Genomic DNA, 15,554 nt, shown 5'->3' with positions numbered 1-15,554 from the left:
CCCGTGTCTTACCAGAGGCTGCTGTTCTATCCTACCGATAGAGTGTATAACCCGCCAGCTGTATGTTATTAGTGTCGTCGTTCAGCCACGACTATGTGAAACATAAGATATTACAGTTTTTAATGTCCTGTTGGTAGGATATACGTGCTTTCAGTTCATCGCATTTATTTTCCAGCAATTGAACGTTGGCTAACAGTACGGACGGCAAGGGCAGAATAGCCAGTCGTCGCCTGATCCTCACAAGGCACCCCGATCTCTTTCCGCGAAATCTCAGTTTCTTTCTCAAGCGAATGACGGGGATGAAGGCCTGTTCGGGTGTTCGGAGTATATCCTTCCCGTCCGACTCATTAAAGAAAAATTCTTAGTCCAATTCGAGGTGAGTAATCGCTGTTCTGATGTCCAGAAACTCTTTTCAGTCATAAGAAACGGTAGCAGCAACATTATGTACAAAATAAGTTACAAACAATGTGAAAAAACTAACAAAATAGCACGGTTGGTTAAGAGCCGGTAAGACGGCAGCCATCCTCTCCGGCGCCATCTTTCAACAGGGACAGCTGACACAAGCTGCATTTTCATTTGTTTGAGCTTTTTTTCAATTGGCATTTACTTGGATATGTCCATGATGTTGATGCGTGATTTTGCCTAGCTCAGAAAAAGTTGCCTGGTCTGGTCTGGGTCTAGTCTGGGCGCTATTCACTCTCTGTGTCTGGTACAGAGACTCAAAATTCGAAAATATTGTTTCGGAGGTAGAACAGGCTTATATTAACCCCCGCTATACCAAACTAAATGCTAGGCTGGAGCGAGTTTAGATAAATACAAGGGATGATTCGGACAGCAACATGAACACGATTATTCTTATCGAGGCCCAGTGATCATTTTCAGATGGAACTGTTTAGCCGGCATAGTGTGCCAGTGACGGCCAACACACCACAACTTGGTACGCTGCTTGTCCAATCAGCAACCAGTATCCCAAACAACAAGTTTTATAATGTTGTTTCTGTAATATCAGTAACATCACTGGCGCTAACAGTTGCTGTGGATGCAGTTAAACAAACAACGTTCAATACCTACGGTGTCCGGATTAGCACAACCTCTGTCTCAGCAGGTGTAGTACAACGAACTGTCGATGTCTCATCTAGCGACAGATGGGTTCAGCCTTGATGCAACCATCCACTCCTACACCAAAGAGTATGTAATCACGAGTTAAGCAGGCTAAATGAAAAGGTAGGGATGCAAATTAGACTTGAAAGCTCCAGTTGCCCCTGCCTTTTTCAGCACGTTCAGCAGCATGGAATAACCTTTTCCGTCCCATTAGGATAACATCACACAAGATACAGCACTCTCCACTTCCTCCTCTTCACCAGAGAACACGGCAGATACATGATGCAGGTGAGGAACAATATAAGAGGTGGCTAGAAATCATCAACCCCCCCCAGTTAGGAAATTACAATTACACTCTCCAATATTAACACGCTGCCTGCCAATGGACTGGAACGCACTTTAATATAACAATCACTTAAAGCCTAGTGGATGAAACTAGGCTATTCTTAATGGGGATTGTATAAGCGTGCCCTCGCCTGGCCACGGGGATAATCCCGTCCCAGTGCAGAACACCAGGGTTGCGTCCCAAATGGCGCCATATTCCCTGGTCACCATGATAACTTCCTTTTACCAGCAAAAACGACGTGAAAACAAACAAACAGAGTCCCCATCCCATATGACACTCTTTTCCCTAGATAGTGCACTCCTTTTGACCAGAGCCCTATGGACCCTGGTCAAAAGTAGTGCACTGTATGGGGAATAGGGTGCCATTTGGGACGTAACCCTGAAGAGAACTCAGTCCCCCTGTCTGTCCACATTCACATTGGAAGACGTGCCGTTCTTCTCCCTGGATAACGCCACAACCCTGCTATACACACACTTATTTTTATTTCATTTTTTAAAGAATAGACACCTTATGACATTTTTCATTACTTTTCATTCAAATATGGACATTTTCACTGCTGAATCTGGTGGTTTGGTGGTAGATTTGGAAACAATGACTGAACTGCTTGGTTGTTCTGCTACAAATATGCTTCAAAGTCGTTACAGGGAGGGAGCCAAACATGAAACGGAAAAAGGATTGTAAAAACAGAAGGTCAAAAAAAAGACACACGGGCTAAATGATTTAATTAGGGCTACAGCTGTGTAACCATTACTCACCCGCGCCTGACTGTGGATTACTGTGCAGTGCACCAAGGGCAATTCCACAGTAACGTTTCTTTGGTTTTTGTTTATGCCAAACAAAAAGCGTCGATTTAAAAGTTTTAAAAAAACATGCAACTCTATGCACAAGGACTACTTTGAACAATTTACACTGCACATTTTACAAAAACACATTTACTGGAAGAACTGTGCAGATGCAAATTTTTGTAACAGAATTTCGGTAAAATGTTAATGTGACCACGTTTTCCAAAAACTCTGTTACTCTGAATTAAGCAGAAATAACGGGGTGTCAGCTATGACATGACACACTGAGTTAGAACAAAAACTATTTTGGTTATTGAACTACAGTAAGTGAAGTGGATTTACATCCGGTAACAGAATTGCGGTAACAGAATTTCACCATGGGTCCCTGATCTGTATTACACAGAAATGCATAATTATGGACATGAATGTCCTTCTCTTCATGTTGATCTATCCTAAATAGGTACACAAAGGAATAAATATGCAATATCCTCTTTTGCATTTTGGGGTATTATTCTACAAACTGGCTATTATTTTAATGAGCTCCGCCCCCAAACAAGACCAAATTTGGTTGCAACTCTGAATCAATCATAGAGGTCTATGTTTCACACGTTTGGACATTAAAGTACAGCACAGTAGAGCTCAGTACAGTACAGCACAGTAGAGCTCAGATTTGACCTATGAACGTCATATGTTGCTGCTCATGGGTCTTTTTAAATGGAAATGACATCAACCAGGAGAGTAGAGGAAGTCACACACTCAAACAGCTGCCTACCAAAAGACATCAACAAACACTGGGCTTCTAGAGGCTCACAATCAACCCCAGAGGGAGCGCATATACATGCCAGTGAGGCGAGATAAAGCTTTTAATTAAACTGCTTTTTGAGGCAATTTGGGACAGTTTTTCCAATTCATAAGCCAAAAACCCCATATCTCCCTCCCTTTGCAGACGAGAAGCTCTTGGAAAAACATGCCTCAAATGGTAGGTTAAACTGCGCACAGTATAATCAAATCTCAATTACTTTGCTCTCGGAAGGGATGATCACTTGCATTATGGTATAGGAAACGAGTATGTCATATCAGTACATGTTTGTGTCCCAAATGGCACCCTATTCCCTATACAGTCCACCACTTTTGACCAGGGTGCCCATAGGGCTCTTGTCAAAAATAGTGCACTATGTAAGGAATAGGGTGCCATTCGGGACGTAGCCATTGACATTAAACACTTAGGGGAGAGTCACATTCAGAGAAGGTTATATTAAAGCTGATCACATGCACAGGGATAACTCTCCCTTAAGCAAGCTGACCAATGACGGATCATACATCTGACTGTTCTATTGACCAGATGAGAGCCCTGGTCTCTGAGGCTGGTAAACTGCAGCCATATGCATTAGACTACTGGATCTCTCTCTCTCTCGATCTTCCTATCTCTCTTGCTCTCGCACGCTCTCTGACGCTCCCTCTTGCTTTCTCTCTCTCTCTCACTCTCGCTCCCTCGTGTCTTGCTCTCTCTCTCTCTCTCTCTCTCTCTAAGGGAGAGATAAGGACAACACAAGGCCTGGCTCGTCCTGTATAAAGCAATTGATTTAAAATAATATCATTTTCAGACCGGGAGGGGTTGATTCCACAATAGTGACGTTGTCAGACTATAAGTCTAAAACAGTGAGGGCATTCTACAGTGGGAGATACTGTACATTAAGGCATACACACAGTGCATACAGTGTACTGCCATTAAGTGTAGGTCAAATCCCAGTCAAGCTTCCGGGCATACGTAAGCAAACTTAAGCAAAACAGATCATATGAAAAGTGATGCACTGTTATCAATGAACAGCATCTGCAAGATACACCCCGCATCGCTGTTCTGTTCCTCATCGGCCAGGTCAACGTTTGTCCCTCCAGCCCTCACAATGAGCTTGACATTGACGCCAGTCAAATCCTATGTTCTCCTTCCTCATGTGGGAAGCTATCAATAAGCCGAGTTGATATTTCCTCATATGAGGTGGTGAGGGCAGCCGGGTCGTTGCATTTAACCGTAAAGGACAAAACAGACCGCACCGACACACTGTTATAAGCAGAGGGAGGCTGTCCTATCGCGTCTGACCACAGAATACTGTGGGCATGATTTTCTGATCATATTCCGATGATTCTACATGTTGACTCTAACCATTCGTCAACACCCAGCAGGTGATCTAGTGTGCACGGTTTCGTTACGGTGTGTCTCGTCCTTTAGGGCCCTGTTTCAGAGGGCTGAACAGAATCCACATACTGTAGATGTCCTATTGCACAATCAGTGGGCATCAGTAAATACTCTGTCTCCACCTCCTAGTTCCGTACTGGACAGACCCCGCTGTATCAGTATGATTCACAATAAGAAGCATAGAGATGTTGACAGCCAGCTACGCCTTAGGGAATGTCAGACTGGATACATAGTATAGGCTACTGAGACAACTAAAACAACACAATTCTATTTCCAAGTGTTTGAGTCGACTTCTCAGAAACACGCTTTTGTATAACTCCAAAAGTCCTTGGCTATTTTTACACTGTATTGTACTGAAGACTATTCCTGTTTCTTTTCGCAGTGAGGGACAAAAGGCTTTCAACGTAGAAAAAATAGCACTGTCTGACAGGGACTTTCTGAAAAGAGACAAGATACAGACGAAGTCGGAAGTTTACATACACTTAGGTTGGAGTCATTAAAACTTGTTTTGCAACCACTCCACAAATTTCTTGTTAACAAACTATGGTTTTGGCTAGTCGGTTAGGACATCTACAAAGTGCTTGACACAAGTAGTTTATCCAACAATTGTTTACAGACAGATTATTTCACTTGTAATTCACTGTATCACAATTCCAGTGGGTCAGAAGTTCACATACACTAAGTTGACTGTGCCTTTAAAAAGCTTGGAAAATTCTAGAAAATGATGTCATGGCTTTAGAAGCTTCTGATAGGCTAATTGACATCATTTGAGTCAATTGGAGGTGTACCTGTGGATGTATTTCAAGGCCTACCTTCAAACTCAGTGCCTCTTTGCTTGACATCATGGGAAAATCAAAAGAAATCAGCCAAGACCTCAGAAAGAAAATTGTAGAGTCTGGGTCATCCTTGGGACCAATTTCCTAACTCCTGAAGGTACCACGTTCATCTGTACAAACAATAGTGCACAAGTATAAACACTATGGGACCACGCAGCCATCATACCGCTCAGGAAGGAGATGCGTTCTGTCTCGTAGAGATGAACGTACTTTGGTGTGAAAAGTGCAAATCAATCCCAGAACAACAGCAAAGGACCTTGTGAAGGTGCTGGAGGAAACAGGTACAAAAGTATCTACATCCACAGTAAAACGAGTCCTATATAGACATAACCTGAAAGGCCGCTCAGCAAGGAAAAAACCACTGCTCCAAAACCGCCATAAAAAAGCCAGACTACGGTTTGCAACTGCACATGGGGACAAAGATTGTACTTTTTGGAGAAATGTCCTCTGGTCTGATGAAAGAAAAATAGAACTGTTTAGCCATAATGACCATCGTTATGTTTGGAGGAAAAAGGGGGATGCTTGCAAGCTGAAGAACACCATCCCAACCGTGAAGCACAGGGGTGGCAGCATCATGTTGTGGGGGTGCTTTGCTGCAGGAGGGACTGCTGCACTTCACAAAATAGATGGCATCATGAGGGAGGAAAATTATGTGGATATATTGAAGCAACATCTCAAGACATCAGTCAGGAAGTTAAAGCTTGGTCGCTAATGGGTCTTCCAAATGGACAATGACCCCAAGCATACTTCCAAAGTTGTGGCAAAATGGCTTAAGGACAATAAAGTCAAGGTATTGGAGTGGCCATCACAAAGCCCTGGCCTCAATCCCATAGAACATTTGTGGGCAGAACTGAAAAAGCGTGTGCGAGCAATGAGGCCTACAAACCTGACTCAGTTACACCAGCTCTGTCAGGAGGAATTGGCCAGAATTCACCCAACTTATTGTGGGAAGCTTGTGGAAGGATACCCGAAACGTTTGACCCAAGTTAAACATTTTAAAGGCAATGCTACCAAATACTAATTGAGTGTATGTAAACTTCTGACCCACTGGGAATGTGATGAAAGAAATAAAAGCTGAAATAAATCATTCTCTCTACTATTATTCTGACATTTCAAATTCTTAAAATAAAGTGGTGATCCTAACTGACCTAAGACAGGGAATTTTTACTCTGATTAAATGTCAGGAATTGTGAAAAACTGAGTTTAAATGTATTTGGCTAAGGTGTATGTAAACTTCCAACTTCAACTGTATATCCTACAGCAGTACTTCAGGGTCTGTGTTAGTTAAAGACAGATAAATTCCACCTCTATCCAATAACGAAGGGGGATGTCAGACAGGCAGGTCAGTGCGCGCTGAGCTGAGGAAAGGAGTGCAGAGTTGGCCAGATGGCTGGACTCACTGGCAATATTTAACCACATGGCACCCTAGACCCCTATTGTCTCTTGTCAAAAGTAGTGCACTGAAAAGATAATAGGGTGCCATTTGGGCCGCAGCGTTGCCGGTCACTAAACCCATGAATGAAAGATTGCGCGTGCCCAATCCACACCGTCCACACCATGTGACAGCCAATGGTGGAAGGCAGAGGTCCCCACAATACAGACATACATACATGGATGTCACTTTTCTCCTTCCTAGAAATACTATTTGGGGCACCGTCTAAGGAGCTCAGTAAAAAGGAAGTGGTGTTTGCAGACAGGAACTGAAAATATAATGTTCACATGGAGCAATTCTTTTAGTTTATTGTGGAAGACAGAATATTTCCGAAAGACGAATTCACAGATAACAAAAACAACTAAGAGGAAGATCAAACACAATGTAGACTTCATGAGAGTAGAAGATGGCTTTATTCCCATTGGTTCACATTTCATTGAATTAGTTCCATTAAGTGTGGATACCACCAGTATTTTATCTGGAAATTCCTTAGCAACACTTTATTTGGATAGTCCATCTGTAGTTGCTCAACAGACTATCAGTAACATTACAACTAACTATCGAATAACCCTAACCCTAACCTTTACCCTAACCATTATTCTAAACCTAACCCTAACTCTAACCGTATTCTTAACAAGCAGTTGCTTATCAACAGATAGTTTGTTGATAGTATGTCCATCTGAAGAGCAGATCTGGACAATCCAAATAAAGTGTGCCCAAAAACTCACTGACATTTTAGAAAACGCTTTATGCACCTCATTACTTTTATTTGGCCCTTTTGCGTACCTTCGATGATGAGTATATAGAACTTCAAAATGTCATAACTCCAGTACCTTCACAATTAATTTAGACCGTGTCCCAAATGTCACCCTAGTCTCTATATAGTGCACTACTTTTGGGCAGGGTCTATAGGGGAATAGGGTGCCATTTGGGACACTGCCTCAGACGTCCAAACCAGAGATCCCACTTTTGGCCTTACACGGTCTAACATATCACACACGGTTCACATTACATAGTCTGAATAGGGATTTCAGACTAGTTCCAAGCCCCCCTTCCCTATGTAGGATCTTAATTTGATCACCCTGTTGCAGGAGAACTTTCCTGCAATGCAGCAAATGTAAAATGTGTTCTGTTTCTGAGGTTTAAAAAGACGACTAAAGTTTGTAAGACTTGAGTTTCCCCTTGTGAAAAATGTATCAACCCCTACAAAAACGATCCGGGAATTATAATCCACATAATAATTCACATTTCCAGTTGCTTCAGGATTATATTCCTGCTGTAACAAACTGCCTCAAGTTAAGATCCTAGAGCTCTGGTCAAAAGTAGTGCACTATATAGGTAATAGGGTACCATTTGGGACGCAACCAAACCAGGGATGTTAAGCAAGGCCCACGGCTCATACAGAGATCGAAGCCCTTAAAGCTGAACACATTCTACAGGAATGTGACAATGACCCTTGCCTGTCCAATAAAGAGGGAGTAGGTCAAATTTTCGGACGTAGCTCTGTTAGCGTGGCTAACGCTTAACCTTCCTGAACGTTAGCAGGTCGCACTAACGCATTGAACTAGAGCTAGAACGGACAGAGAATCCCACCAAGCGCAGTCATCCATTCTGGGGATCATTCTAAGTAACAGGAACGAACATCACAAAGACTGAACAATGAAAACCTGCTCAACTGATTTCACCAAATCCCCCAGGGCTCTATATGTACTGTATTGCCCCTGAACAAGGCAGTTAACCCACTGTTCCTAGGCCGTCATTGAAAATAAGAATTTGTTCTTAACTGACTTGCCTAGTTAAATATAAAGGTTAAGAAAATCTAGTCAAAAATATCAGGATTTGTGGAGATTATAAAATAATACTGGCTCCGCCAGTATTAGGCCTGGTTTATTAATAAAAAGGGCAATCATAAAAGTTTATATAAATCATTAAGAACCATGCAATGGTACTAAACAAAATGCTCAAAGAAAGGTAATTCCATTGTAATTCTTATTCTCCAACATACAAGGAGCAGCAGCATCACCGATGAATTAAAGCGTAGAGAGATTCCGGATTGCCGCCTGTGAACTGGCTCAAATAATACAAGGTCAGTCGCAACGAGTCATCACAATCAGCTGCCATTTGCACTTATCTAACGTTGATAATATGCCCTAAGAGACACATGTTATTCTCTATGGGCCATCCCTGAATTGAATATGGTCTGCAAGGTGAAATGTCCCTCTCTTTCCCTCTCTCTCTCTCTCCCTCCCGCCCTCTCTCTCGCTAGCTCTCTCACACTTTCTCTCTATCCCACTCTCTCTCCCTCTCTCTCTCTTTCATCTTTGCTCTTCAATCCACCTATTCCCTATATAAAGCACTACTTTTTACCAGAGCCTATTGAAAAGGTGGTATTCATAAGAGAGAGGAGCTCAGTCATGTTCATACTATGACACCACACCATCAGATGCATCAGTTACAGAACTAATGAGAAATTGGTATAGACAGAACTTCATCAAGGAAGTATAAACCAGGATCTGATGTAGGATCTTAATTTGAGCCAGTTTGCTACAGCAGGGAAATAATCCTGCAGCAACAGGAAATGTGAATTATTATGTGGATCATAATGTAGGGGTTGATACATTTTTCGTTTGGGCAAATCAAGTCTGTCATTTTAAAGTTAGAAGCCTTTTTACGCCTTGATTACACTACAAGTTCTGCAGGAAAATTCTCTGCAACAAAAGAGTGATCAAATTAAGATCCAACATCTGTAGTTAATCGTTGTTCTCTCTGCTGTTCCAGTCTTGTCCTGTGCACTGGCTGAAACAAATGATTAGCCTGTGGTACTTTGAGCAGGAATCACACACTCCACCAACACGACACAGCTCCACATGCAGGAGAGGGGGAGGGGGTGGGGGTGGGTGGCCAGTCATTCATACACCAACAGCATAGTTCCATGGCTCCAGTCACCTTGACATGTCATTCATGTCACACAATGCATGTAGTCGAATAACAGCCATAATAACAACGCCGGAATTATGGAAGTTACTTAGTATATAACATATTAACAACTCATGTCATAAGGTTTAAAAGAGAATAAAGCTTTGTCCAAAGACTTGCTGGACGTCCACTACACAATAATCAGGTGTAGGAAGAACTCACTGAGCATTTGATAACTACGAACACAAAAAGACACCGTTGGTGACCGTTATTAGTGCATTCATTGGCAAGGAGCCATATCTCCAGGACCAATTTAACTGGCTCACGCTAAACAAGACTTGCGCCTCAACCTGAGGGCTGACACTCTACAAGCCCTTGCGCTTAACGGGGGCTGCGCAAAAAGACCCTAGAATAATATCGCCATAGCCAGTACTGACGAAAATGATGATGAAGGATGACGACCTCTGAACCATAGAAATAGAATGATGGGATGGAGTGAATCATTACAGTTCTAGTTCATTCTAATTCTTTAGTTCCAACACTGGGTTAAGCGTTTGCAAGACAGACCGATCTTTTTATTCGAGCAAAGTGCATTTGTTTGGACATTAAGGAATAGGTCAGCAATCTGCAATTCAGTTCCTTTTGCTCAATTGCACTTCGTAGTAAACAGATCTAAAACGCTGTTATACATTAATGAAAAATATAATCAGTGGTAAACGCTGTAAGCAGATTATTTCCCCCTCGTTCTGAGTAAGTCGCTCTATTTCATGCTCTTTATATACTGTAGCATTTCAATGGCTGATAGTGAAATTGAATGGCCAGAATCTGATTTACTTCTCCCCCACTCTTGCAACAATCATCATCTGACTTTAACAGTTGTAGCCTCAAGGAAATTCCACAACACACAACTCTCTGGCAACGTGGGAACAAATCCTGTCTCAGCCCTTCTCACCTGTCGGCCCCCCCTCCCTCTCATTTCTGACAAAATAATAAATCAATAAAATACATAAGGTCTTTTTTTAACACACTACCATCTCTCTGTCTGCGGCCCGCAGCGTACATCAACCTGCAGCTGTGTTGCGTGACAGGACAGGGAGGCCGGGGTGACTACGGAGCCGAGCAGGGCAGGCAGAGGCGGTCCTGGACAGTATGGCGGCTTGCAGGGGAGGGGAACTTCCCCACTGGCTTCCTGGACCCCCCAGGGACAGTCCCTGTTCCCCTCCACCCCTCCTACAGGATCACAAATATTACATGGCCCTGACCTACAGTAAATATAGTCCCGGAGTTTCAATACTCCCACACTGGGTTGCGTCACAAATGGCACCCTATTCAGTACTTTTGACCAGGGCCCATCGGGCTCGTAGTCTCTGAAAGTGAAGTGGTGAGAGAGTCTATAAGCATCTCTTTCTGGTATGAACCACCATCATTAATGTGATGTAGTTGTATTGTTGACACAGATAATATGGATAGTGGATATACACTCCCCTATGTATTTATTTGGACAGTGAAGCTACAATTTTAAATTTGGCTCCATACTCCAGCATTTTGGACATGAGATCAAATGTTTTATACGAGGCGACAGTATAGTGTCACCTTTTATTTGAGGGGTTTTTCGTTTAAAAAAATGAACGTTTAGTCCGCCACATTTGGTCCCATATTCCTAGCACGCAATGACTAAATCAAGTTTGTGACTTCAGTTGCAGTTTGTTTTGGTTGTGTTTTTGGTTGTGCCCTATAGAAATGAATGGTAAATAATGTATTGTGTCATTTTGGAGTCACTTTTATTGTAAATAAGTATAGAATAAGTTTCTGAACACTTCTACATTAATGTGGATGCTACTACCATGATTACGGATAACATGAATTGTGAATAATGATGTAATGATGAGTGAGAAAGTTACAGAGGCATAAATATCATATGCTAACCTCCTCTGTTATTTGTAACGGTGAGAGGTTAGCGAGACTGTTTTTGGTACTTTTTACCCCTTTTTCGTGATATCCAATTGGTAGTTACAGTCTTGTCCCATCGCATAGCTATCCCGTACGGATTCGGGATAGCCATGCGTCCCCCGAAACACGACCCTGCCAAGCCGCACTGCTCGCTTAACCCGGAAGCCAGTCGCACCAATGTGTCAGAGGAAACACCGTACAACTGGTGACCGAAGTCAGCATGCATGCGCCCAACCCGCCACAAAGAGTTGCTAGGACAAGGTCAAAACCCTCCCCTAACCCGGACGACGCTGGGACAATTGTGCACCACCTCATGGGTCTCCCAGTATTGCGGCCGGCTGCGACACAGCCTGGGATCGAACCCGGGTCTTTAGTGATGCCTTAGACCACTGCGCCACTCGGGAGGCCTTGAGGTTAGCATGTTTCGGGGAAAGGATCTTCGTGCATCTGTAACTTACTCACTCATCATTATTCACGATTCATGCATGATTATCCGTAACCATGGTAGCATCCACATGAATGTAGAAGTGTTCAGAAACATTCTATTTTTATTTACTCATGCCTTCTATACTAGATGTAAGGGTATTGTTTAGTGCAAGATTGAAGGCCGAGCAACCTCATTGTCCACTCTTTCACCATATCTATGCAGTAATATGATATATACTGTATGTTTAGATTGAGGAAGAGAAAATATGTGATGTAGCACTACTACGAACCATGTTATGTTACAACGTTTCCCTTGTCAAATCTAACACGGCCAGTAAAAAAACAGAAAAGAAGTGAGTGAGTTTACCTGCATGCATTTCAGTTGTCATTGCTGTCGCGTCAGTCAACCATCATCATAACAAAAGGTTGTTTTTCTGCCCTTACTCAAGAACCATACAAGAAAAAAACTTGTTTTACATTACTCTGTGTAATTGTTACACAAAGACAAACTGCGAATGGTATGTGTGATAAGGCCATCTACAGTGAGCTCCAAAAGTATTGGGACAATGACCATTTTTGTTGTTTTGGATCTGTACTCCAGTATTCTGGATTTGAAATGATACAATGACTATGATGTTAAGCTGCAGAGAACTGTCAGCTTTCATTTTAGGGTAATTTCATCCATATCGGGTGAACCGTTTAGAAATTACAGCACTTTTTGTACATAGTCCCCCCATTTTACGGGACCAAAGGTATTGGGACAAACTCACTTAAATGTAGCTTACAGGAAAAAGTGAATATGTTGTTGAGTAATGTAGTGTACTCTGGTGTGCATACCATGTCTTCTGTTTTTCATAGCCTACCACAGTATGTGTATTGCAAAGACAGGAGGGATAAACTGCCTCCCAGCTAAACAACCACTGGAGCATCAATTGTGTGCAAAATGCAAGTGTCACGTTCATAGCAGAAACTTAAACACAAGATAACACATGTGAAAACCACAACTATATACTGTTGCTCTGTTTTCATTTTTTTCTCTCAAATGCATCTTTTTTTTCCCCACACTGGTGCTCATTTTACAATATAAACTGAGTGGTTCGAGCCCTGAATGCTGATTGGCTGACAGCTGGATTATATCAGACCGTATACCATGGGTAGGCCAAAACATTTATTTTTACTGCTCTAATTACATTGGTAACCAGTTGATAATAGCAATAAGGCACCTCGGGGGGGTTGTGGTATATGGCCAATATATCACTGCTAAAGGCTGTGTCCAGGCACTCCGTGTTGCGTCGTGCGTAAGAAAAGCCCTTAGCCGTGGCCATATACCACACCTCCTCGGGCCTTATTGCTTAAATATAATGCCACACTTCATGGTATAATACAACACATGTTTACAGTCTACAAAACAGTAATTACTACAAAAACAGTGCAGATGTGAGCCGTGAAACCCTTAGAAACCAACAAGATCTTTCAAACGTTCCGTTTAAAATATGTAACCAGTAACACTATAGCCTAGACCATGGCTCTCCAACCATGTTCCTGGAGAGCTACACTTCTATAGGTTTTCAATGCAACCCCAGTTGTAACTAATCTGATTCAGTTTATCAACCAGCTAATTATCAGAATCATGTGCGCTAGATTAGGGTTGGAGCGAAAACCTACAGGACGGTAGCTCTCCAGCAACAGGGTTGGAGAGCCCTAGTCTAGCGTGTAGACTACAAAGCAATGAAGTATGACATGAAATGAAGTGCATGTCTTCATGCATACCCACATACATCATGAGGAGGACTATGCTATTGTACACTATTGCCCAGAAATGATTAGAGACAGTATTTACCTTTTGATCGACTATTGAACATACAAGCTCCTTCACCGCAGCTAGCCCGGACAGATCGCTGGCATCCAAGTTCACCGTTTCCCTGGTGAGTCCGATCTGGAGGAGAAAAGACACCCCGTGGAAAGAGCACTGGGAGTTGGTGGGGCTCGGGGCGCTGAGACTCCCATTTGACAGCCGACCGCAGAGTGTTGCCGGCGGGCTTGGCGACGGCGAGGGAGTCGGTGGGGCCACTGGGTGGGGGGCCACAGAGAGGGGGTAAAGTCTAGGTAAGGGTGGAAGGGACGAACTGCTGCAGGCAGACATTGGCTAGCTTATGTCTCCTTGACGGATTCTTGACGGGGTAAAGACGCAAAGTTGAACGACATGTATTGTTTAGAAGAGCAGCTCTCAAGTTCTTTTCAACGCCATCGGGTATGTTGAAGCATCTTGGTCATCTTGTTTAGAACATCCAGTCGATTGAATAAGTAATAGATCATAGTGAACACAACCACTATAGAAATAAACAATTAGGCCTACTCTGAAGTGTAACTTGCGCCCTGTACACGTTTCCTCTTCGACAGCTCACATGAGACCCATAACAGTAAGTCATGTTTTAATGAAAGCCTGTTGATTCGTCCTACTCAGATCTACACACCATTCTGAGCACAAGTGTACCTGGAGGAAAAAAATCGAGCTGCCAAAACTCCAAAAGCCCCCAACCATTGGAGAATGTTCAGCCGCAGGGCAGCAACAGCCAGTTCTTATGGTGAGTAGAAGAAACAGGCACAGTGCAGCTCTCATCAATTGCTCCTTGTGTAGCAGAACGTTTGTCATTCCCCAGAAATTACCTGGCAACAAAAAAAGCAAACGATGAAAGTAGGTAGGCTAATGGAGACGCGTGGCCAAAATTGATGAGGGAAAAAACACTCCTGTCGGATCAATGCGTCAGATTATCATTGATCATTGATTAGCCAACAGTTACTGTAAATGAATAGTCTGCGAAACAGCTTGTTCTGTACACAATAATTTAATAAAAGCCTTTAAAGGGTAATAATAATATAGTAATGACAACAATAGAATAACAGTATTATTAGTGGTATTCTTATGATCACTTGTTGTGCCTTTGCATAAGGAATTTCAACTAGCCTAACACATCTGGAACCAAGAGACACATCTGGATATGTGCTCTCATTTGGATGGGAGAAGTAAAACATGTTCATGCAATTGCTTGTAACTGTTATGCTATGCTTGATATTGTTCACTATAGCCTAACTTCCCCCATAAAGCCTATAGGCGTGTACATTACCTTTTCGTAAACGTCGGTTTTCGCTCTCTGGAGATTAAACATTTGTTTTATTTCCGATCTTCCAAGAAGTTCCAACGCTTGAACTGTGAATTCGCGAAGGCAGAGTGTGCCTCCAAACTCGATATTTTGGCATTGAGTGCGAAGCCCGACTAGTAACTATCCGTTACTTTCCTCTCAAAACTTTTTCCCGTAGCCCAGATCGCAACCAGTTCATGCGTATCCTATTATCGCACCATAGTAACTCCCGTCCCCACTCATTCGGTAACAACAGAACACAGGACTTTCTGGGACTAGAAGTTCTAGTTTTTGTTCCACCCGCCAGCTGTTGATGGTGCCGCTAGACTAGAAGAACGACATTACCCGACAGGCTTTGGGTGTGTGACGCCCTTGAAGTATAAGCTATTTTCTCAGCTATTTATCCCGTTATTTGTCTGAAAACTCTATGA

General features: G+C 42.7%; 1 protein-coding gene across 2 annotated transcripts in view; it reads right to left on the bottom strand.

The window, feature by feature from the left end:
• The window catches only part of LOC106607674 (serine/threonine-protein kinase D3), a 54,929-nt gene extending 39,557 nt beyond the window's left edge, over positions 1-15,372 (bottom strand). The window contains exons 1-2 of one of the 2 annotated variants that reach the window (XM_014204873.2): positions 15,109-15,372; positions 13,824-14,650 (exon numbers count right to left, since the gene is read on the bottom strand). In XM_014204873.2, the coding sequence (XP_014060348.1) occupies positions 13,824-14,126 (303 nt within the window). In that variant the 5' untranslated portion in view covers positions 14,127-14,650; positions 15,109-15,372. The remainder of the gene's footprint in view (positions 1-13,823; positions 14,651-15,108) is intronic. The other variant, XM_014204874.2, reaches the window with a different exon arrangement.
• Between the last annotated feature and the right edge of the window lie 182 nt (positions 15,373-15,554).

Source organism: Salmo salar, chromosome ssa06 (genome assembly GCF_905237065.1).
Source record: "Salmo salar chromosome ssa06, Ssal_v3.1, whole genome shotgun sequence".
In the NCBI taxonomy this organism is placed as follows: Eukaryota; Metazoa; Chordata; class Actinopteri; order Salmoniformes; family Salmonidae; genus Salmo; species Salmo salar.
This window is presented reverse-complemented; position numbering and strand designations above follow the sequence as displayed.